This window comes from Pieris rapae, chromosome 24 (assembly GCF_905147795.1).
Source record: "Pieris rapae chromosome 24, ilPieRapa1.1, whole genome shotgun sequence".
Lineage (NCBI taxonomy): Eukaryota > Metazoa > Arthropoda > Insecta > Lepidoptera > Pieridae > Pieris > Pieris rapae.
In genome coordinates this window covers 1,429,479-1,454,917 of record NC_059532.1, presented here as the reverse complement: position 1 = coordinate 1,454,917, position 25,439 = coordinate 1,429,479, and the positions used below count along the sequence as shown (strand labels likewise).

At 32.8% G+C, this 25,439-nt stretch overlaps 1 protein-coding gene across 1 annotated transcript; it reads left to right on the top strand.

The window, feature by feature from the left end:
* Positions 1-219: 219 nt before the first annotated feature.
* On the top strand, positions 220-23,321 carry LOC111002417 (eukaryotic peptide chain release factor subunit 1). The gene is made up of 9 exons (XM_045633576.1): positions 220-676; positions 2,424-2,599; positions 2,951-3,189; positions 3,698-3,928; positions 8,284-8,439; positions 9,265-9,365; positions 9,686-9,779; positions 10,496-10,643; positions 22,755-23,321. Exons 1-9 carry the CDS (start codon positions 594-596, stop codon positions 22,838-22,840), a joined length of 1,314 nt encoding a protein of 437 aa, XP_045489532.1. The 5' UTR covers positions 220-593; the 3' UTR covers positions 22,841-23,321.
* Positions 23,322-25,439: the final 2,118 nt, after the last annotated feature.

The window sequence follows — 25,439 nt, the reverse complement described above, 5'->3', positions numbered from 1 at the left end:
TAGTCAAGGATGGAAGTCTTCGTTCATACGTTCTTGCAATATTTATTTTAATTCTGTTTGATATAAAAATATTGATTATAATATTGAATAATATATCTCATATGGCATCGGTTTATAAAAGATAGCTTTAATAACACAAAGCTATTTTTTCTTCTATCTATAAGATTTCTACTATATACTCAAACGTTTTTATTTACGACAGTAATTGGCAACACCAAGCTGTTTCTTTCATTTCCTCGATCGACAACGAGCGAAGCGAAGGCGTTCGTTCGATCGCTTGGTCAGGTTCACGTCATCTTTTTATCTTCCAATGTCTGATTTTTGTATCCCACATGCTTAGGGGTAACCGAAACAAGAAAAAATCAAAGAATCCTAGAACGAGAAGAAAAGTGCGAGTGAGATTGGCCGTATTAAATGTAAACTAGAAAGTGTGTGAATTGAGTTGAAGTGTTCGAAGTCCGGTTCTATCTGGTAAAAGTCGGTTTAAGAGTTCGACACCCTTTCTTTATTTTAACTTTAGTGGTGTTTTAAATACTTTTTGTCCTTTATTCGGCAATATTTTAGTGTTAATAGTAATTACATAAACGGCAAAGATGTCTGAAGAATCGTCTGCTGACCGTAACGTAGAAATATGGAAGATCAAAAAGCTGATCAAGAGCTTGGAAATGGCTAGAGGGTGAGTTTTTCTACTACGATAATGTCATGATATATTTCTTTAGAACCTCATATTCCTCCAACGTGTTCATCTTTATAATACCCGCGTAGAGTTTGATGTTACGATTGGCCAAAAATGCCAACTAGGCTGCGTCACTCTTTACGTGCGCGTGGTATATGCGCAAAATAACCTCGAAGTCACGCAGTGCATGAAAATATACGCAAATTCATTGACCTAACAACTTCTGCCACCTTGCATTATTCAAGTTCGAGGAGTCTGTCCAAAATCAAACGTATACGTCACGGAAAATCGTCTCTAAATACGTCACATTGCTCGTGTTTCAAATTCAATGGATGTCTGCATTATTAATGAGATCATAAAGAAAAAAATCCTATACATAAACTTTATTAGATATGGAAGAGATGATTTGACCAAGATGTCTTTAAAGTAACATAAAATTGTAATGAAAATGTTTCTTAGTACATTTTTACTTGTTTTTACTCATGAATTATTACTTATGTTTCTGAATATGCAGTACTTATCTATTTTTATAAGAAATAATTGATTTATAAACAACTTTTCACCATATAGCATCTTCTATGAGAGATCTTTAGTTATCCATATGACACTTATATATTAGTATGTGTCTATTATGATAATAATTTAGAATTATAAGTGCAGTTTTACCAATTAATGAATTTTCTTGAAATTGACATAATTTATATATATTTAATTAAATATTAAACAAAGAAACAATATCAATATTCAATTAAATGGCTTATATATATATTTGAGAAGAATTATCAGTCAAAATACATAAAATTATTGTACATACTGTATCAATTTGAATAATAATATAACATTCAAATAATCAGTAATTATTTAAAAAGTAAAACCTAACAAAAGCATTGATTAGTTTTAAAGTAGAAGTATGTATGTAATAATTAAGAACATAATTGGATCCTATCCATCTGATCTTAGTTACCTAATGTGTAAACATCTATTCTTGAAGTTGTGTACATAAGTTATGTAAGGTTGTGATTAATGGCTATGAAGAATTTCCTTATAATGGCAAAACCATGGCCTTGTAAATAACTGAAATTTATTACAACAATAAAGAATTAACCTTAACCAACACATTAGCATATTAATGTAAAGGTTTGTAAGTCTCTACTGAAATTTAATGAAATAAACCCCCATCAAGTTTTGGTTTGTTATAGAAAATGGAAAATGGAACAAATTATATTTTTTAAATCTATGAATAAATAATCTAAATCATAGAGAGGGCAACATTTACATACACATGCTAACAATATATGCTACAAATAAGTAGTTTTCTACATATTTATTACTAAGTACATATATGGTTATAACATAAGGAAACTACTTAAACATAGTAACAGCTAATAGGTATATGTTTTAGCAACCTTTTGCTGAATTTTAACTATTATATAGGAAGTAAATTAGTTATTTATATAAGAAAGATTATATAAATGTTAGGTTGTTTAAAATGCAAGCAATAACATTGCCAAGTTTAATTGGATTGCAATTGGATTATAGATTCTTTAGACTCTATATTTAAGTATCACAATCACAGAAAACATACCCTGGCTTTATATGTTGTTTTACCTTCTGGAAAGCCAATAGAATACATATAAATTCAGAAATGATTCATTAAATAACCCATCTACATGTGCCTTAATACAAAAAGGTCTCATACTTGACCCTTGTCTTTTGTTCATACCCTTAAAAGCAAAATTGTTTTCAGAAATGGTACATCAATGATATCACTTATAATACCACCAAAGGATCAGATCTCTCGGGTGTCGAAGATGTTGGCTGATGAATTTGGTACAGCATCAAATATCAAATCCCGTGTCAATCGGCTCTCTGTACTCGGAGCTATCACCTCTGTACAGCATCGTCTGAAGCTATATACGAAAGGTAATAAACTGTATATCAATATCAATTAATTTTAGCTTAGGAAAATCATGTCATTGGAAACAGGCAAGATCCTGACGACACAACTCTAAAATGGAAAAAATTGTTTAGATAATCTGTACTAATAGTATAGAGTCACCAAATAATGATATTTTGATTAGAAGATCTTGTAAGTAGTGTATATAATTGTGATGCAACAAACATATTTCTTTTAGTGTTGAGTTATTCTAAAATTAACATGCTTTATTTGGATATATAAAAGAAATCTATTGTTTACCTTTGTTATTGTAAATCTTCTTGAATCTCTAACTTATGCAAGTTTGGCTATATATTATTTTAATTAACCTATTTCAGTACCACCAAATGGACTGGTTATATACTGTGGTACAATCGTGACGGAAGAAGGCAAAGAAAAGAAAGTGAACATTGACTTTGAACCATTCAAACCAATTAATACATCTCTCTATTTGTGTGACAATAAATTCCATACTGAAGCTTTAACAGCATTACTCGCTGATGATAATAAATTTGGTTTTATCGTTATGGATGGTAATGGAGCCTTGTTTGGAACGCTTCAAGGGAATACAAGAGAGGTGAGTTGTTAAAAACATTTTCAGATAGTTATTACTTAATTGCTACATCTTCAAGTACATGTAAAGCGTGAACTAAAACCCTTCAAGATAAATAATTTTAAATTAATAATGTCAAAACCGTTTACAACTATGTATATAGTTTAGAATAACATACCGGTTTTATACAAAAGGTATGTATACTGACATACTGGTAAAATCCTTTTTTGGGGTGACACCTGATTTTATTAGACCGCCCCTGCCGTCCCCCCTTTGCTATGCCACTGGTACATACATACCTTCTATGCACGCATTGAATGCAGGTATGGTGTAGGACATGCCTTGTATCCCTAAAGTCAACGGCATGTCACAAAACATACATGTCTATTTTGAAACGGAAACAGAAATCTCAGTCCCACACCTGGTTTTTTTATATGTATGGTATAAAAGTTTAAAACACCAAACATTTTATCAGAGAATAATTAGTATTTCTTATATTGCGATTTTTATTATTTATTATAATTTGTTTCAGGTGCTACACAAATTCACAGTAGATTTACCGAAGAAGCACGGTCGTGGTGGTCAGTCAGCGTTGCGTTTCGCGCGTCTCCGTATGGAGAAGAGACACAACTATGTCCGGAAAGTGGCTGAAGTGGCCACACAGTTATTTATCAGTCAAGATAAGCCAAATGTGGCCGGTTTGATCCTTGCCGGTTCTGCTGACTTCAAGACTGAGCTGTCACAGTCTGATATGTTTGACCCGGTAAGTTTTTGAATGTTAGACAAACACTTTGACCCAACAAGCTAATGTTAGGTAAATACTTTGACCCAGCAAATTTATGTTAGACAAATACTTTGACACAGCAAGTTAATGAACATGCACGCTGTAAAGCACGCGAAACGTCGGTTTAATTAAAAATTATGGTTAAATACAATAATACATAACTATAATCCGTAAAAAAGTGTTTTTCTTTAAATGTGTAAAAGTTGTTAATAAAAGACAATACTAAGTTAATGTTAGACAAATGCTTTGACCCAGCAAACTAATGTTAGACAAATACCTTGACCCAGTAAATTAATGTTAGGCAAATACTTTGACACAACAAGTTAATGTTAGACAAATACTTTGACCCAACAAGCTAATGTTAGACATATACCTTGACCCAGCAAACTAATGTTATAGTCTAAGATCCGGGATTAGAAAAATATACCCTCATCTGTTATTTAGATAAAACATTTTTTTATAAGCTGATTTCAATATCATGAACTTATAAAATCTCTGCCATCATAAGCCTGCTGCAATTAATAGTAATTAATTAATTAACAATTACTTTATTTTTAATTTTTACTTTCTCATTTTAGTTACATGTAGTAAGTTACGCCGTTTATTGTTGTACTTAGATTTTTTTATTAACATGTGAGGGAAATAAGCATTCATCCATTGCAGAGGTTGTTTTTATAAGTTCATGATATTGAAATCAGCTTATAAAAAATTGTTTCATCTAAATAACAGATGAGGGTATATTTTTCTAACCCCGGATCTTAGACTATTAGACAAATTCTTTGACACAGCAAATTAATGTTAGACAAATGCTTTGACCCTGTGAAATACTGTTAGTGTCAAGAATCTCCAAAAAATGCGTGACGTAATACTTGACCCTGTTATTATATTTTATAATAGGACAAGTGTATCACATTCCTAGGTGCTCCCATCACTTGAAATGGTATAAAATCCTGTCAAATTAAAATCATGGATGCATGCAATTAACACTTGAAATATTCGCGCACAGTTAATAATAGTTGTCTGTGTTCAGAAACGACGTACGCACATATACAAGCCGAAATTGGTACCTCTGTATGAAGATGACCTCCTGGTATCTTTATCCTTTGGTACGGCTGATTTGATTCAACTGTCACAGTCTGATATATTTGACTCTGTGAGTATCAGCTCGTGTTTATTAGCGCCTGGTACAATTTTAATAATCACTTTGAGTAAATAATAATAAAATAATTTTATCTAAACGAAACTGCATGTTATGGCGATGTTAAGAGGGGTAAAAAATACTAAGACAAAAGAAGAAATACATACATACTATATCGATACCTCCTAAGTATACTGAGTCAACTAACAAATTTAGGTATTTGGGTTTTTTTATATAAACGTACATAATTAACCATGATCTTCACGTTAGTGCAAATTTTTTTTAAAAAAGAACTATAGTTACCGAGATAATTTCACGTATACTAAATCAATTTCAACATCTGTTAAAATCATACATTGTATACTGATCCAAATAACATTGTATCAGTGTTCGCGGGGCGTGAGACGGGACGCATTGATACAAGTTTATTTTGGCTCAATATACGATGAATGACAGCCAGGGCGCATGCAACTTAAGTTAATATGCTCCTATCATAAGTTTCTTCCAAGCAGTCAAGAAGATAATATTGAGACTACAAAAATATCGGTTTGCAAAACTATGTACTTGGGAAGTCTTCTAAAGCGACTACCGTGAGACAGTATCGAGATATATCAGTTGATACAAATATCAATATATGTTTTCATAAACCCAAAAAAGGTGTTTGTGAACTATGTCACATTTATGAAAATAACAAGCAAGTTACCCAGACAGCATAAATAAAAGCATGAAGAGCATTTAAAAGAAAAAGAGAAAGCTAGAAAACAAAAGATACAGCAGCATTTGATCATCAAAAGTGTCTTAATGTACCTCACGGGAACGTTAGTACTTTTTATTATAAACGGAAACTTATCTTCTCACGATATTCAGTCTGGGATCTCGACAAGGTTATTGTTTTTCATGGCATCAACAGAAAGCAAAGAGATGTGCAAATGACATTTCTATATGTGTTTTTAAGTTTATAGAAGATACGGTGGGTGAAGGTGTCAAAGAGGTAATCTTTTCGGTTTCGGTCAGACAACCGTGGAAGCCAATATAGAAATAGGATTGTTTTCTTAATGTATCTGTTAGCTACTTCGCAGTTCTGTATATATATTAGCCATCGCTTTCTAATAGTGGGTCACACTCAAAATGAAGGCGACAGTATACATGCTTTAATTGAAAGACAGACAAAAGATAAAATGCTTTATACGCCTTATCAATGGTATACAGCTTTTAGATTTGCTATATCCGACGAAAAACCATACAAAGTTATTGAAGTGTCTCAGGATTTAATAAAAGACTTTAAATCAAAGTAAGGACTTATAAACAACTGGACAACTACTAATGATGGATCTAAAATGCCTTGAAACAAAGTCACGGAAGTAGTTGTTAAAGCAGAAAATCCATTTAGGATATTTAATAAAACGAGTTACCAAGATGATGCTTACAAGTAGATAGATTGTGTAAAAAAACCTAAAGCTACACCAAATCGAAGAGAGTTGAATTTTAACATAGATAATATTTCTTAGGCTTATCAGACCCATTCATATTTACCAAAATAAGTACAAACACTTCATGGATCTTTGTAAGACACTGGTGATTCCTAAGGAGTATCATTTGTTTTTTTTAATAATTTGATTTCAAAAAACTCTAATGGAGCAGATGACAGTGATTCAGACTGATTTTTTATACGTTAAATCTTTAAAATTTTCATTTATTTTGATAAACCATAAGGTTTACAGCTATCCTTTGAGCGTCCTTAACTTTTTATATATTTTTGTTATACATTTATATTATTTTTAATAATATTGTTTAACGTTAGTTACTATTTTTAGTTCCTATTACTTTTATTGATGTTTGTTACTTTTTATGAAACTTTAATGATACTACATTGATAATTTGTTTTAGTTACATTGTTAAACTGGTAGCGTTTAGTAAGGCTAAATAATATTAACAAAAAGGTTAAAAATTAAATAGTTATAACTAAAAATACATTATAATTCTTAAAAATGTGTTGTTTTTGTTAATGAGTCTACTTCTTCCTAGCATTTATTAATTTCGTAAGGTATTAGAAATAAAATTAGTAATTAAAAAGCCTCGATTAATTATATTAGTCCAGTATACGTTGAGGTTTAAAATTCTAACATAGCTAATTACTTTCCTAGTATAATGAGTCAAGTGATGTAATTTCAATATTTTATTATTAAGTGAGACAAAAAACCCCGAAACTAACCAAAAGTAAGATGATAATAATTAAATGATAATCATATTTCATAATATGTTGGTGTAAACTATAGATTTTGATGTACAACGTACATGAATATAACTGGTAGTTAAACCATTTTACTATTGAGTCCCGCCCGTGTATACTAAGTCATGTACATAAAATAGCATTTAAGAACAAAAATCAGCAAACTCATGTTATACCAAAGGAAGAGCTTTCAGTCTTTATTATAAAAACATTAAATTTATTCCGAATTAGTTTGATTTCACAAAAATATAAACGATTTGCCTTAAAATGGCTCTCCTGTAAAATTACCAAAATGTCAGTTGACTCATTATACTTAGGAGGTATCGAATATGTGTGTGTGAATATATATATTTATATATATAAGCTAGATTTTATCGCAGCTAATTCGAAACAGTGAAGATCATACAGTATGGATATACTTGCTCTTGTTTATTAGAGCCTGGTACTTTTTAATTCATTTTTTTAAGTAAATCAATGTCACAAAACTGGTTTTTTTGCTTTTTCTGTGGATATTTTTTATTATTTTATCCCAATTTCAAATAAATAAATCTAAAGATGATTTCTTGGAGAAATCTGTGTCTAAAGAAACTTTATCATAAAAAAAGTAAAGTCCACATGTCAGAAGTAAAACTTCTTTGTAAATTAATAAAAGCCCCAATAGATGATCTGTATTTGTATATCTATATTCACACTGTTTACACACTGTATACATCCTAATGATGATATAAATAAATAAAACATGTTATGCGACAGAATTGCCATCCAAAGTTCTAATATGTACTTACATACAACCAATACATGTGTGAAAAAAATTTCTCGATCTCCCTTTCTCACTCTCTCAATCGGTCTCTCCCTTTTCCACAACAAAAACGCTGCACATCTTCGTGACGTTGCATTCGTATAATACCTTCATAAAGAAGTTTTAATTAAAAATGCAATTGTTGTCATATTATTTTTGTGTTTCAGCGTCTGCAATCGAAAATCATCAAGCTAGTCGACGTATCCTATGGTGGCGAGAACGGTTTCAACCAAGCGATCGAATTGGCAGCGGAGTCACTGCAAAACGTTAAATTCATACAAGAAAAGAAACTAATTGGACGGTACTTTGATGAGATTTCACAAGTGAGTAACACACACACACAAATCTGGATTATTACACTAATATATTAAAATATAATTTTTTAAAAATTTCTGTAAGGCATTTTTGTCGCACTATGTGGTACCAGCTGACCACTGATTTCCGAACCAATTCCACTTAGGGTTCTTCAAGAAAACAGCATACCAATTCTTAAAAGTCCGGCAACGCATCGCGAATTCTCTGGCATTGAGACTTAACATCAGGCGAGCCTCCTGCCCGTTTCTTCTAAAAAAAATCGACTTAGGGTTTTTATATTTACAGTACATTTTTATGCCTCATCAACAAAAGTAAGCAAAGCTATCAAAAAAAGTACATAGACATATTAATAATTGTTAAAATAAATAAATAAATAATAATTAAAATTACCAAATAAAATCTAAATATTCCCCCCTAATTGTGTTTATGTAATATTTTAACAGCACCTAATTCACATTATTTCAAATTTTTTGTTACTTTCAATCTCTAATGCTGTATTATATAATAATAAATATTCTAATACATAGCTCTTATATTATATAATATAAAAAAAAGAACTAGTAACTTTCCTTGAAAGCATGTTTGAGTAAACAAATATTTACTAAAAGTATGAGGGTAGATCAAAATTAATTAAAGTTTTCATATTAAATCATATAAAAAAATATATAACAATTATCAAGCCAAAAAAGACACATGTACATGTGTGTATGCATTTGAATTTTTGGATGATTTTATATTTTTTATAGAACAGGGGGCAAATGGGCCTCCTGCCCGCTTCGCCCCCTGTTCTAAATAAAAAAAAAGATTCCTAAGAGTCGAACGTGTTATTTCAGGATACTGGAAAGTACTGTTTCGGTGTTGATGATACACTTCGCGCTTTGGAACTGGGTGCTGTCGAGACGCTCATTTGTTGGGAGAATCTTGATATTCAAAGGTATTTTTTTTTTAATATTAGTGTTTGTTTTATAGCAGTGATGATCTAGTCTTCACCTACTTACCTATTTAAAAAAAATCTAATACAGAAATCGAAGACTACAGATCGATGATTATATTAGTATTTTTTTTATTAATAAGAACCAAAACACAATTCCTTTAAACAATCCTGACAAATCCATAATTGGCTAGGTAAACTGCGTTTGTGAGTAAATTTCCAAAATTCTGACATGTCATGTAATTGTCAGCTGTCACTTGTCACTTAGAAAGTGGTATGAAGTATTGCATTTGTTTATTTTGATGATTAATTTAAAATTTCAGATATGTGCTAAAATCCCACGCGACCAATCAAGAAACGATTCTGCATTTGACACCGGAACAGGAGAAAGACAAGTCGCACTTCACCGATAAAGAGGTATCATTTTTGTATGAAAAATGGGCGGATTAGGCTTTTATTTAATGGGCATTAACCCTTAAAGTAGGTGCGTCACATTTGACAGCTGTCAGTTTAGAGAACGACATTCACTGATGTAACATAGTTACGAACCTCTTTGGAACATAAATTGCTTTCTTTTTTTTTTCGATCAATCTCCTTCGTGCCCTCTCCATCTACACGACACTGGCGAAGTACCTTGTGCCCAGTTGGCACAAATTAAAGCCATTAAAAAAAAAATGCTTTTTGACATAAGACAAATTAGTTAAATTTACTACTTATTAGGTTTTTTTTAGAAGTCAGGACTATTTTCTCTGAAGTCTACAATACATCCCCAAATATAAGTTCTTTTGAGATGAAATAACCTTAGTGTGTTAATTATTGTACAAACAAATTATGTTTATCTACAAATTTCTCAGAAACTAGGGAACAATGCAAGTTTCAACTAAATCTGTAAAGTTTATGAGATTCTACGCATTTCTGAAAAAACCTGTAATGTTCAGATAATAACTTACTATTTTTACAAAATGGAGAAAAAAGGATGTTTAAAATTTAAGAAAAATATAAAAAAATAACTATTTAAAGGTAAATTTAATACAATTTACTAAAGCGAGTGATCATGTAATTTTAAGGAACTAACTAATAAATTATTCATGTATCTCTTTGTATTTTGTTGCTAAATAAATCAATTATTTCAGAGCGGAGTCGAACTGGAACTGGTGGAATGTCAACCCTTGCTTGAGTGGTTGGCGAACAACTACAAGTCTTTTGGAGCGACACTTGAAATCATCACGGACAAGAGTCAAGAAGGGAGTCAGTTTGTACGTGGTTTTGGTGGAATTGGCGGTAAGTCACTTATAAGCATCACTCAGCTAAACAGCTATATTAACGCGGTTAAAATTATGCGGTTAAGTTGTGCGGGTTTTCCCGCATTGGTTTTTAATACTGTATATAGGCTCATTAGGTGCTCTTGTTTTCTTAATTAATAATTGCTATGTGTTTGTCCTAATAAGCTGTTTTTAACCGCGGTTAAAACCCGCAGTAAATCCCTTATGTATGAAGCTTTATAACAAGACGTCATAACACCTCTAATTAATTACAAATAATGTTTGAGCCCACATGGATAAGGTCATTGACCTCAGGGGTCATTAACCTTTTGTTCGTAAGCTCTTGGGTACTTATGGTAGCCTGGTACTTTGCTAAGCTAATATGAAAAAAATGTTTTCTATTTAATATTTTATTATTATTTTGTTATGTCAAATAGTGAAAAATATTGTGGAAAAATTATTGTAGAAAACATTTTTTTTAATTGCTCAATATAGGCTAAGTATTTTTGTCGTAATTAGGATCGATTCAAGGATGTACCTAGAACTAGTATACACCTAAAATTCTATTTGACGATAAAACATTCTAGATTATTCTACAGATAATACAATTTGTTGACAGTTGTCTGTTTCATAGATAAGCCTTCAACTTAGACAAGCGTCTAATTTTAATCATAATAGATATTTAGAAAATAAATTGACTAGCCGGTGTTGATATCGACTTAAAGATGAAGTCAAAACCAAATCTGGGGAAATAATATATGTATATTGATACCAATATCGGATAAATAAATAATAATACAGCTTCAATCCGGTAAAAATGTTTTCTTTAGATGAGTAAAAGCTAATAATAAAAAACAATACTATAATTTCTATTTTTGGTGTTTTGGGTGTATAAGATGCCTCCATGAATCGATCTAAATTAATAATTATTTTTCTCTTATGCTGCCGATGGACAGGTATTTTGCGATACAAGGTAGATTTTCAGTCGCTGCAACTCGACGAACCATTGGATGACGTGGACCTGGATGATTATTAGATTTATTTTTTAAGGACAGGGAAAAGCCTAAGAAACGGTTTAATAATAATATGTTTTACTTAACAATACTTAAGTTTTTTCTGTCCGTGTAAAAATGCACCATTAGATTTTAAACGTAGGTTTTAGGAACTAATCAAAGTTGAAATGGCATTATTGTGACTAAGTTTTTTAATTAATGTGTGATTTTCTTTAAATTGTATCAAAGTTCACTGATTTTACTTAATCTGCATAGTATTATAGCTGTCTGAGTCATAAACTATTCAATAGATTAAATTTAACCTAGAGTTCAGACTATAGGCCATGCTAATCTAATCTTTCTAAAGAGAACTGAAGTTAACAGTTACTGATTCAGTTAACTGACTTAATCTGACATTTGTCAAATTTCATTACTGACGGATCTCACGTGTTAAACATAAACTGGCAGGTGTCCAATATTAACTGTAATTCGACTAAACTGTTTTAAATAGAACATGCTTTAATCGTGACAGTTGTCAAATGTCAAGTTTAGACTGACGGATATCGAATGTTAAGTGTAAACTAAACTAACTGTTGTAAAAAGAAGTTAATTTTACAATTACTGCGTCAGGCAATTGTCAAGCTATATCTGACAGATGTCACGTTTCAAACTTAAACTGACATGTTGAATGTCATATAACAGGCTGTAACCACTTGTTGTCTTTTATAAAGCATTTTGGGGCTTAACCGGTTTATGGATAATAGAAAATTAATTATTAAAATTATTTTGTTATTTTTAATAATGCCATACGGACTTGACTTTACGATTTTACGAATAAAAGATACTACGTTAATTGATTTATAACTAACACTTTGGTCGGTAAATAATTCTTCTAAATTCTGCCGGATAATTCACTAAAAAATATTCAATTTTATTAATAAAAGTTAAACTCATCCCGTAGACCGACTTAGCTACTATTTTTATATCACATTTTAATCTTCAAGATTTCTTAGAGGAATTCTTTAAAGGAACACCCTTCAAAGATAAGGGTTGTCCTTATCACATTTGAATTGTACTTGAATATACGGAGAATTGATAAAATCATTATTTTCTATTCGTTTTAAAAAAATTTACGTTGTTCACGTGCACAAAATGGCGTCTGTGTTCCGGTTAAATTTTTGTTTTAGATTTTCGTACGTATAATTCTGGCATTTTAGACTGTTTAATATTTAGCCCATATATGTAATTAAATACTCCAATTAGTATTAGCCGTTTAATATATGTAGTAGCTAGTATCTCTTACCTTAGCGCGAAAGCCTTTTTTCCAGCCTCGTTTCGATGACGATGGCAATGACTTTCTATAGTAGGGGAGCCCAAGAGGGGATTTCGGGATTTACTCAAGCGCGGCAGATTAATATACAGGGGGATACCTTGTACCCGGTTAAGTACCTCCACCAAATATGAGGCCCATATATAAGGCCGCCCGTGAAGGATACAGGATCAGATTAGTAAAAAAAAATTGATCATCAGACATTCTCGAGCGCGTCAGATTAAGGTAGTGTGAGTTAATCACATCCTAAAAAGTGTATATTCCACTAATCTGACAATTTGAGAGTGACGTAAAGAGAGGGGAGGGCAGCAAAGTTGTAAAAAAAAAACGTCATCTTGACATTCTCGAGCGTAGCTAATTTTTTTTTTATTTTGAATGAAATAATTCAAGAATATTGAAAAATATATAATCTGACGATTTCCGCAAGCCGAAATAACAAAATTTCGTCGATAAAGTTCGTGCGATAAACGCGTGCAGCTGCGTGATGCCTACATTTCCTTCTCCGCGTTTCCCTCAAAATTAGATTTCATGTGAATTTGAACCGATGGGGACCGATAGATTTTGAGAAATTTTTAAAATTTTTAAAAACTAACAATTTGTTTTTTTGAAAGTGTTTTTTTGCAATAACTTTTAAACGGCTTTATCCATCAACTTCAAAAAACTAATCCATCTTTAAGCTTGAAAAACGACGTCGATCGCCACCAAACTGGTCAAAATCGGTTGATTCGTTCGAGAGATATCGTGAACGAAAGAAAACCGAAAAAAGTGTTTCTATCACATAACTTCGACATTTCATATCGGATTATCGTTTTTGATGAAATTAAATAATTAGAGCTTAAAAAATGCGTCGATCGCCGTCAACTGCGGGAAAATTGCTTGATCCATTCAAAACTTATTGGGGTTTGAAAATTTCAAAAATAGTGTTCTATGAAACTTCTATCAGACTTTCGAGCTGGGAGAACTCAAACGCATAGAAATATTATTTCTTTGAACTCAGCGAGCTCATAAGTACAATTTTAAGCGCCCAGGAATGGAATTGCAGGCATGAACCGTTTTTCTAATATTTTTTTTTATCAGATCAGGCAAATTCCTCTAGATAATCGTCAGATTATGAGACAGTACGTTTAGAATATAAATCTGAACCATATATATCTTAATCTGACGCGCTCGAGTATTTCAAAATGGCGATTTTTTTTTGCACATTATAATAATGGCTGCGAGTTTGCGTCAGCTCGAAATCGTCAGATTATTGAATGAGAGCTTTTTTTTTGGTGCACTTAACACCCCCTTAGAAAACCTGACGCGCTCGATTAAATTTTTTTTTTTTTCATTTTTAACCCTTACGTACAACCACCCCCATCATGCAAATGATCAGATTAACATACGTACATTATTAAAAATACGTAGGACATTGATGCTATCAATATCTGACGCGCTCGAGTATGTCCATGCAACAGTTTTTTTTACATATTTAAACATCTATAGCCGCTTTCCCCACCGATGAAAAGGTATATATCATTTAACATTTTTTTCTTCTTATCATCTAAGCTTTGCAACCCAATAGGTCTCCACGACGCTCGAGTAAATCCCCATTTAGCATCGTGGGCTCCCCTACCACTATATATCTGATCAACTCTTGATCTAATGAAAATTGTTGCCTAGGTAACTAACGACTACTCTGAAAAACGACTGCTTTAATTACATCTAAAGTTTTAGAGTCGAGATTTCGCTAAGTATGACTTTGGTATGTCAAAACGTCTTGTACGACAGAAGTCGTACTTAATAACTCAATTCGGAATATCACTAAGTTTCAGAGTCGATGCAAATATAACTCTGGTTTGTCAAAAACGTTCATTTGAAACGAGTCGTACTAGAGTCGTTAGTAGATTTTGACTATCACATAGCTTCATAGTCGAGACTTAAAACTGACTGAAAAATGACATTGGCATATGTCATGCCAATGTCAGTCTAAAGTAAAAAACAGTCTCAGTAAAAAAACGTCTTTGACAATTACGAGTCGTAGTTTGTCGATGCATTGGACTTTGAGTAGTTTTGTACTATATCGTAATTAGCAATCATAAATAGATTCATGCCATAACAAGTGCGAACGAAGAATTCTTTATACATAGGTTAAAAGTATCGTTATAGAATATAGAGTATATAAGTCCTATATTATAACATAGTAATGAAAGCGTGTTCTAAGGGGCGTTCAAGTATTACCAAATTTACTGTAATGTAACACCCCAAAAATAATTATACCCGTTTGCCTCTTGTTCTATAAAAAAAACCATTTACAGGTAACAAAGTTTAGAACAACATACCGGTTATATTGGCTAAAAATCAAAGGTCCCGGTTGAATTCTTTTGTATTAGGTTCTTAAAAACGTCATCGGCTGTTACGACAATCGGTTTTAACGACCAAATATGAGTAGACCCTTGGATTTCGTTATAATAGATTTTGACTGTACATAAAGGTATAATTTTTTTGTAGGAATGCTCGAAAATGCATTTCATTTTCATAGTCCAATGTATGTATTACAGTAAATAACTGTTGACGTAATCACCAAATAAAAAATCAAGGACACACACACCTCTACACACACACACACACACACACTTACACACACTCTTATAGTACTTACGTAATACTTGAACGGCACATAGCTCTATACTCGGTCAGCAATACTTTATATGTAACTAGAGAGTTTTGGAAATAATTCGGCGATTCTCTACGAGTCTAAAAACGAATACTGGAACATCATTTTGGATGTCTCGTTCAGCTTAGGTGCCTTAAAACAGAAGCAAGTAGAAATCTAATCGAATCGTAACTAGTGATTCCTTTTTTGCCTGACGCGCCGGTTTCTAAGTCACGATGGTGGTAGTTATTGAAACTTTCTCGCAAAGGGGGGGGGGGGGGGCGCGGTCTCTACTAGCTGCGTGCATGCGGTCGAGTCCTGGGTGTCAATCCAAGGCCAAGTTGGCCAAGGAGTAATCTCAACTTGGCGCTGGTGTCGTGGTCAGTGTTGTTGGCACCCGCGGAGAATGACTCGCGCGGTACGCGATGGTGCCTGAAGCGATCTGGTGTTCTCCTTCGCCGTGTTAAATACGATTGGTGTATTGCAAGGGACGGCCGAGTACTCCAAATTCCTTGGATTGTCTTTTTCGCTGCTATTCATTGTTTCTGGTAGTTCTCTACCCCTGCTGTCCATTTATTTATTTCATGAGCCGGAACCATAGGTTATCATCACAGGCGGGCTGTTTCGACAAATCAATTCCCAGTTAAATATTTTCAATCATCTACCCAGGTTTCTGGACATCCTCTCTTTTCTCTCCCTCTTGACTTCATACAGTCTCGAGTAACTGTTATGTTCGCATAGGGCATTTAGATTTTATAACCCAGGTAATATATAAGCTATTTTATATAGCAATTTTAGTTTTTACATATATATAATATACATGGGAACGTGTGTCAGGTACAAAAGGAACTGTCAAATAAGACACGAATTTGGTTTATTTCGTAATTTAAATGCTATGTTCAAGACTTGTCGCCGCAAAAACTATGTTGTTTTATATATAATTAAACGCAATAATACATACATGTGCCTATATCAGTGTTTGTAAGAGATATTTACATAAAAAATATTTATATTTAGCGTAAAAAGGAAATCTATCAATAGTCTACATGTTAATATGCTAATTAGGTTAGAAAGCAGATTTATTAGTCGCTAGAATCTGTATTGGTAATGTCATTTGTCATTTCATGAACACGCAGACAAGATGGCGTCGCGTCTGTGACGTCTTTGTATACGTCAAGTTGCACGTGTTAATTGTCATTCTTAGTCCACTGAAGTATTTCCGAAACAATTCGACTTAGGGTCCTTCAAGAAACGAGCGTACCAATTCTTAAAAGGCCGGCAACGCACTCGCAAGCCCTCTGGCATTGAGAGTCCATGGGCGGCGGTATCACTTAACATCAGGTGAGCCTCCTGCCCGTTTGCCCCCTGTTCTATAAAAAAAAAAACAAATTAAATCAATTAATTCGCTAATGAAACTGCAAGATATAGGATTCTTGTGAAGACATATTTTTCCTGCAAACGTCATTTTCGATTCCACTAATGTGTAGCCGTGTCCACGTGATTGATTTAGTCAATATCTATATATTAATGATTATTTTGTGATCTTGTTTTTTAGTTTACCCTCAAAAAAGTCAAGTCAAAAGTCAAAATTTATTTATTCATATAGGTAACATAATGTACACATATGAACGTCAAAAAAAGAAATATTAAATGATTCTAATTTTACATTAAAAATAATTTAAAAAATTAGGGGTGGACTACCCCTAACATTTAGGGGGGATGAAAAATAGATGTTGTCCGATTCTCAGACATACCCAATATGCACACAAAATTTCATGAGAATCGGTCAAGCCGTTTCGGAGGAGTTTAACCACAAACACCGCGACACGAGAATTTTATATACATATAAAATACATTGCTTCAATCCGTTGAAAAGGCGTTTCTTTTAAATGTGTAAAAATTATATATGTAGTTACTATATTACAAGTCATCTTGAAACATATATTCTTAAAATTGTAACATAAAGTCGAGTTTAGTATGGCGTTTAGGGTCAGACAGCTATAATTATATGTTTTAAGTAATGTATAATAACCTAACATTAAGAGGCACTGATGAGAGCTGAGATTGTAACCTCTGGTGTATTTTAAACTGACACAAACTTAATTTATATACGGCAGAATTGTTTAGACCTCACCTCAGCTATACAGTTGAGGGAAAGATTCAGAAGCGAGACGGTAATGTGGATAACTTAAATGTGTATTTTTTACAATTCAAAGTAGTATGGTTAAATATAAAAAAAAGTTTATTTTGGAACATAAGATCATCATGGTATCACTTATTCCACGTCATTAAATTCGAACCTGTTGGCATCCCTACTCATCGGCAAAGAAGGCAGAGGGTGTTGGCCGAGAGTTTAACTTTAGGTTGATTTGTGTGAGGCATTGGCGCGATTTTGGTTAAATTCTAGGGCTCTGATGAAATATTCAATTGCCTCATGTAGAAGCAAGTCCTGTAGGAAACATGCCGGCGAAGGATACATTTGTAATTTATTAATACATACATTATCCTTGCAGACTATGCCAATACCAATTTAAAAAAAGTATATAATATTAAACAGTATAATATACACAATATAAATAAATGAAAAATCTGCGTTTACTGCACAAGACGATATGTGACAAAATTGTTATCTAAAGTTCTAATAAGGTACTACTAAAGAAATACTTCAACCACTGGTAGACTAGTCTAGTCAACAAGTTCAAAAACGGAAAAATAGTGATAAAGGCCCAAAAAATATGATGCGATACGATGTCTCATTTGATTCGAAGTCATCTCTAGAAAAATTTTTTTGAAGGATTTTGGTGCAGGTTAAAAATTGCAATTGTTATCAAAGATGAAAAAAAATTATATTTCGTTTTATGTTTATAACTCGCGACACGATTTTGCGTTGGATGGACAACCATGTACTTAGTACCGAATGTTCGGCGGCCGAATATTCGGCGCTTCGGCCGATAGCGTTGCCGAAAATTCGGTATTCGGCTTAATCACTATTTGTGGCAACTCTAATTGCTACTGTAATTTTATTGTTGTTTGACAGTTGACAGTTCGGTAATAGTTTGGTTATGACATATTACCATAATCGCTAGTCATTGAATAGGTTTTGTAGTATGTAGACATTTGTGATTTTGTATTAAATGAGGTTTGAGACGGTTTTACACTATACAGTTAAGATACAGTAAGCCTATAACGCGGTAAGGCCGGAGCGCGTTATAGAAAATCGCGTTGTTTCTTCTCGTAAAACAGTTTTTGTGAACAATTGAAAGATCATACAGGTGCAAAGGTACGCAAGACTATTATTTTGAGAAATCATTATAAATTTCTTACATCAGATACTTGAGAAGTATTCGCGTTATAGGGGGGAATACCGCGTTGTATTGGGGATGGAACGGACGGACGCGTTATACGAATATGCTATCTTAGGCGGGATTGTTATGCTGTTTCTGAATTTCGCTTTTATAAATAATTAAAATTGAACAGGTATTGGTGAGATTTGATGTGAACTTTAAGCTAAAATTTTAAAAACGTTTTTATTCAGGATTGTTTAAAGCTCACCTCGGCTGTCCTGTGCTGAAGAAAAGATTCAGAGGCACCAATGAGTCAATTATATCAATACAATTGTGAAAAAAATACGCATACATACACATATATTTCTTTTCACAATTCAACGTTGTACTCTTTAACGCGGTACTCTTATAACGCGAGTTTAGTCTCTCGTGTAACACAATTATTCCTCCATATAACGCGGGAATTGTATATTTTACATTTCTGTACTGTGACATAAATAACATAGTTTTTAATATTATTTTTAACGAGAAAAGCGCGTTATGCACCTACAACGCGTTTTCTGTGTTGTACGAAGGATTACTGTTAATAAAAACCGTTAATTAACGAATCTTAGTACACTGGCTGTGCAATAAACACTTGCTCGTTGGGAAAGATCATGAGGGAAGCTGGCTTAGACCCAAAAAGCGATGTCAGGCACAGAACTGAATGCCAATAAATGGATACTGAAATCGGAGGGCTAGACCTAAAAGGCCTAGAGTAGTGTAAAATAAACCTCATTTAATATAAAAAATATAATTTTGAGTGCAATTACAATATAAGATTGTTTTATTGAAGTGAGTTGTATATGTTTAAACGGGCAATGTCAGTGACCTATGATATATACGAGCTTTGGTTTGATTATCATTTTAAATATTTGATATAAATTTTGGCAAACAGTACATTAATGGCAGAAAGTACATTAGTGCACAGGGCGTCCCTGTGCACTAATGTACTTTCTGTGCACCGTTAGTATTAAATGCGCGCATAGAAAGTCCATCGGTGCACAGCCGGGGATCGAACCTACGACCTCAGGTATGAGAGTCGCACGCTGAAGCCACTAGGCCAACACTGCTTTTGAAATAGTAAACTAAAACTATTCGATTACTTTTAAGTGTATCGAGAAGGACCAAAGCTCGGTCGGTATCTGAAATATCTGATAATGGTCGTTTTTATTGATTTAGATAAGTAGGCTTAGGATTGGAAAGTATAAATTGAGAATGTATGCTTTTCTTGTATCCATATAAAGTTTGCAAATTAATTGTTTTTTTAATGACATTTCCAAAATGGCGAACAAAATTTTATAATCGCAAAATTTGGCTTATTTTCAGTACATAGGGGCCGATCAAGTATTATGTAAGCAATATGTCTTTGATTTTCGTATTTAGTGATTGTTTGGTGATTACAAAAAACAGTTAAAAACAAAATGCATTGTCGAGGATTCCTACAAAAAGTTAATATGTTTTATACTTATATAGGTATTTGCTACCGCGGCTTATAAATAGTCTACCCAATCGCATAACAGTTAGCCTAACACTAACCAACATAAAAATTAAATTAAAAAACTAGTTTTACATGCATTTGTCGCGCTCCTAAACAATACTGCTATGGTTGCATTAATACAAACCACAGCGGTTTTCTAATGTAACATTGTAATATACTATATTATTTTGTAAAATAAAGAGAGAAAAAAAGTTATAAGTAGTCCATTTTAATGTTACATTAGCTGAACTTACTTCTCACCTTTCGGCTCTTTTACTTAAAACTTTTTGAATTTTGGATTTTTTGAAAGTGTGTCTACAAATTTTATGTATGATAGATAGTTTAGGAGATAAAGCCAAAAACGTGTTTTCACCCCCCTTTTCCAACATGGCGGCTGGGGCCAACCACACAAACTTATGCTTGTATTGACCCTCCCTACATGTCCCATAAATAATGCGTCGTCTATCAAATGTTCAGTTTGGTCCTCGAATTGTAATCAATGGAGTAATATTTTTTAGAGCTTTGCTGACTTTTGCTTCAAGGGGGGGGGGGGCAGTATATCTGCTTACGTAATACTTACGGCGCCATACAATTTTACAGCAATTATGTTAGAGGCTTATTACACTATGCGATATTCAGACTGACTTAGTAAGACTGTCTTAAAATCTAATTAGCAAGCTCGCTATTACACTAGACTGAATACCGCATGCTAACTCATTTTTACTCATTTGCAAAGCGTACGTAGTCGGTGACGGATGTCGCCATGTGACTTAAGAAACTACCTTAGAGTAGGAGCTGCCGAGTTTGAATGACTATTAAAATGTTATATTAGTAATTTATATTATTATATGTAATTTAATAGATACTCCATACATTCAATATGGCAATAAAAATGGCATGTCTCGGTACAAATCAAGAACAGAACCAGGCTGGCACACTTTAATATGTTGTCATTAGAGAATCGCAGAAAATTAATTAAATTTATTGACACATCGTTTGCAGCTAAGATATTCTATAATAAGATTGATTGTCCGAACCTTCTTTCTAAATTTAAGATTCATGTTTGTTTTTACCAATGTATCAGTGTGTCGAGCGTTGGCTAACTTTATCTATAAAAAATAAAAAACATTCCAAAGTACTTTTTTTTCTTGCGAACACGCCATGGTGCACGCGGCCACAGAAAACAAACATGTACAAACGTCTTTGCTCTGCGACTGCCGCGCGCTGACTGAATGATTTAGCGTGCTAAGTCTTATTACACTACACGATATTCAGCAAGTAAGCCAGTAAGCACCGCCGAACCCATTCGGTCGGTCTAATTAGACAGGCTAACTGGCTAACTCTTATTACACTAGGCTGAATCTTAATAAGACTGTCTGAATATCGCATGGTGTAATAAGCCTTTTAGTAAGTTTTGTTCGCTATTATTATCCCTTTGAAAATGGTTTTTGATGTTGAGAATTTAAAAGCTCTCGGTACGTAACTTGATCAAGAAAAGTGTGTTAACATACACGGTATTCAGTGGGTAGTGTTCATGTGATGCGGCGGCCGTTATTTCTCTGTTAACTCCAAAAGATTCTAACAGATGGCGCTGTGTTAAAAGTACCGACGTTTCACATAAGTTCTCCTACCGTTTCTCTTGAATAGTTTATTACTATGTAATATAACAAAAACCTTAGCCACAGCAACGCTTGGCCGAGTCTGCTAGTTATATATATATATATATATATATCTCTCTCTCTCTCTCACATTGTGGTTTTCCTTTGATCAAGTTACTTGCCCGGATTTTAATATCGACTGATAGGATTTTAGATACAAAAATGTAACGACTCATATGTCAAAAATAATGTATGGGAGTGGAATTTCATACACGCAAATACTTTGTACATTTAATTTTTTTACGCAACACGGACTCAAGGTAATTTTATTTGCATGCGAGTTCCTATTTTTAATGTTTAACGTGCCGTAGTTGGTTTTGTAGGTTTGTGTGTTTTTTTTTATATATTTTCAGGTTTTTGCAAGTTTTTGTTTGATGATAGAATTTAAAATTTTGCTGGATTTAAAGAAAAGCACTAACGGTTAGAAGTTATGTATTATTGTAAACTTATAATTATTTAAACATAATTTTAAATTTAACCGACGTTTCGTTTACAATAATACATAACTTTAATTAAAAGTGTTTTTCTTTAAATGTGTAAAAGTTAATAAAAGACAGTACTATTTGCTGGATTTGTGTTTTGTTGTCCGATTTTAGAATTTTTAAGATTTTTAAATATCTGATATATTTGGTTTGTTTCCTACGCCCCATTATGGGATGTGGGACGGATGAGAGTGTAATGAAGAATTTATAAACACAATATCTTTTTTCAGGTCTTCTCCGGTACAAAGTCGACTTCCAATCCATGCAACTAGACGACGAAGAGATAGATAATTTGTATGATATTGATGATTATTAGATAATTTGAGATGGAGAATAGATAGATTGGGTTAAATAGCACACACACACACACACACATCTACGCGGCCTACACACAATTTCGCTTTGAGTTAACTTTCTATATGAATAAAATACAATATGAAATAATATGTTTAAAATTTTAGTATTATTATATTAATTGAGTAAATTTATAAGATTAAATGTATTTTTTTAAATAAACTTTAGGCCAAATAACGAATATTTCTACAGTCGTGTTTGAGCCGCTAACAGTTGATTTACCCAAACGGTCTATTCTCTATGGTTCCATGTCACATCCCTAGCTGTAAGTGCTGTACCGAGTGAAAATTAAAAAAAAAATTGTTACGATTTGAGGGTATTCTTTATAGAATGTTTTTGATCAGAAAAAAGGACACACGATGTCACATGAACAACTTAAACGGCTGGACCGATTTTGTTGAAAATTGTGTTAAAGCATTACTCTTTTTTTTACATCGATGTAATTTTTTTACGAAATATTGAAATGGGTTATAAATGGTATGGCATAGTTTTCAGATAAAAAATTGTTAACTATTATGTTAAATATGTATACGCGCGGGCGCATGACATATATTTGTGTCTGCTAGGGGTGTGACTGGCGTTGGACAATGACGATATGAAACCGTTTATAACAGATATCGCTTTTTTAAGCGATCCCTGAAATTTTAGGTATTATAATAATTTTGTATTATACGATTCGAACTAGCACATTAACGCTCGAACCCAATAATAAATCCAATCTCAGGTAAAAATCTGAGATCAGACCGTGACAGTCGATCGATCTATCTGCATCCCAATAACCAAACCCTGCGAAGACAATCCATTTTTGGTTACGGATAGAATGCTATCTCTTTGCTCTTTACACTCATATTTGATAATCAATATAAAGTAAATAAAACCGTACAAATAATATTAAAATATACATCAATGATTAAAACATATCAAAAAGCTTTTAAAAATTTTTAATCCTAAGATAGGATTTTGGCACAGTTGAACTGTCATCAAACAAAGGTCTATCCAAATATCCAATCCGACCTACCATGGATAACTTGTATCGACAGATGGCTATTACAATCCGTCGATTGATTTTTGGCACATTTTTATCAATATATCATTAAGATCTACCTCAGATGGTCAGAAATGGATTGGGATAGGTTATTGGGTTTGGGCGTAAGTCGATTTTAAACTGTGTGATGGATTCATATCTAATATACATTGATGTGCTAATTCATCAGCCCTGCAATTGGAGAACTAGGATAACATGCTGCAAGTTGCAGAGTTAATATTGCTATCAAAGTTGTCGAGTCGCTTTTAATGTAGCTAGAATCTATCGTATTAATCACATTTCACGAATGAGAAAATTATTGCGCTCAAATATAAAAATCTTGTTGAAGTGTTGTTTTATTTATTTACCATTCATATAAATCTCCTGTCACGATGTTAGTCCGCGATGGACTCCAAAATTACTTAACCGATTTTAAATTAAATTGGCACACCGTGAGCAGTCTGGTCCAACACAGCAGACGGTTTGCTTAGCGCCTAGCGAGTTGGTTGTTTTTTGTCTCTAGGCGAGGCATTTAACGGAATAATATGGATGAATTATTAATTTAATTATCCAAATGAGTTAATTTTCCCTTAACTTTACTGAGAAGTAGTTCAAATGCTTCTCTTGCCATACGAAGATATTCGTAAAATTTTTCGTCAAAATTACGCAAATGTTTATACAAAACATTAAACTCCCCTTGACTTGACCGTTACTTATTTATGTCTTGAACCCAACATGATGGATAGAGACGTGAAATGGTATATTTCGTAAACTACTAATTGTAGTGCGGCCACCGTGTATCATATAGGGATTTAAAAAAAATCATTTATTTCAGACCAATTAATAAGTCCATATGTTGTTAGTATAGTAAAACTTATACTATGTTAGTAAAATTATTAAAGATATTAAATTCATTAGTCTACGTTGATTAAAACGAGATAGTAGCCGATTCTCAGACTTCGAACTTTCAAAAATATTCACTATAGCTGACCTGGCAAACGTCGTCTTGCCAAACTACTACCTTTAACTCAGTGCCATCTGTTAGAATTGTATCAAATAATAAACAAATGTTAATGTTATCGTAATTTTAGTAAGGATGCCTATTTTTTTGAAAATGAAATATAGCCTATGTCACTCAGGAATGATGTAGTTTTCCAACAGTGAAAGAATTTTTCAAATCTGCCAAGTAGTTTCGGAGCCTATTCAATTCATACAAACAAACAAAAAATCAAACCTTTCCTCTTTATAATATTAGTATAGAAAAGAGTGGAAGTCATTAGAGGAGGCCTATGTCCATAGACATGTATAACGAAATCAACCGGATTGTCAGTATTCCACACATTTATGTACCAAATATGTAAATACATCAATAAAGGCTTAAATAATAGTTTTTTTTCTGTGTAATTTTATTTTATTTTTCCTAATTAATTTCATTTGTTTGTTTTGTGTGTAAATTTTATTCATTTATTGTACACTCTTGTCATATGTCACCTGTTAGGGCAGGATAAATACATTTTTGATTTCAAGTTACAACTTT

Bases quoted from the DNA above. Each gene is read 5' to 3' on its own strand.
- LOC111002417 (XM_045633576.1), top strand. From the start codon at position 594: ATGTCTGAAGAATCGTCTGCTGACCGTAACGTAGAAATATGGAAGATC. The intron at 3,190-3,697 runs GTGAGTTGTTAA...AATTTGTTTCAG, and splicing joins TTCAAGGGAATACAAGAGAG to GTGCTACACAAATTCACAGT. The intron at 8,440-9,264 runs GTGAGTAACACA...GTGTTATTTCAG, and splicing joins ACTTTGATGAGATTTCACAA to GATACTGGAAAGTACTGTTT.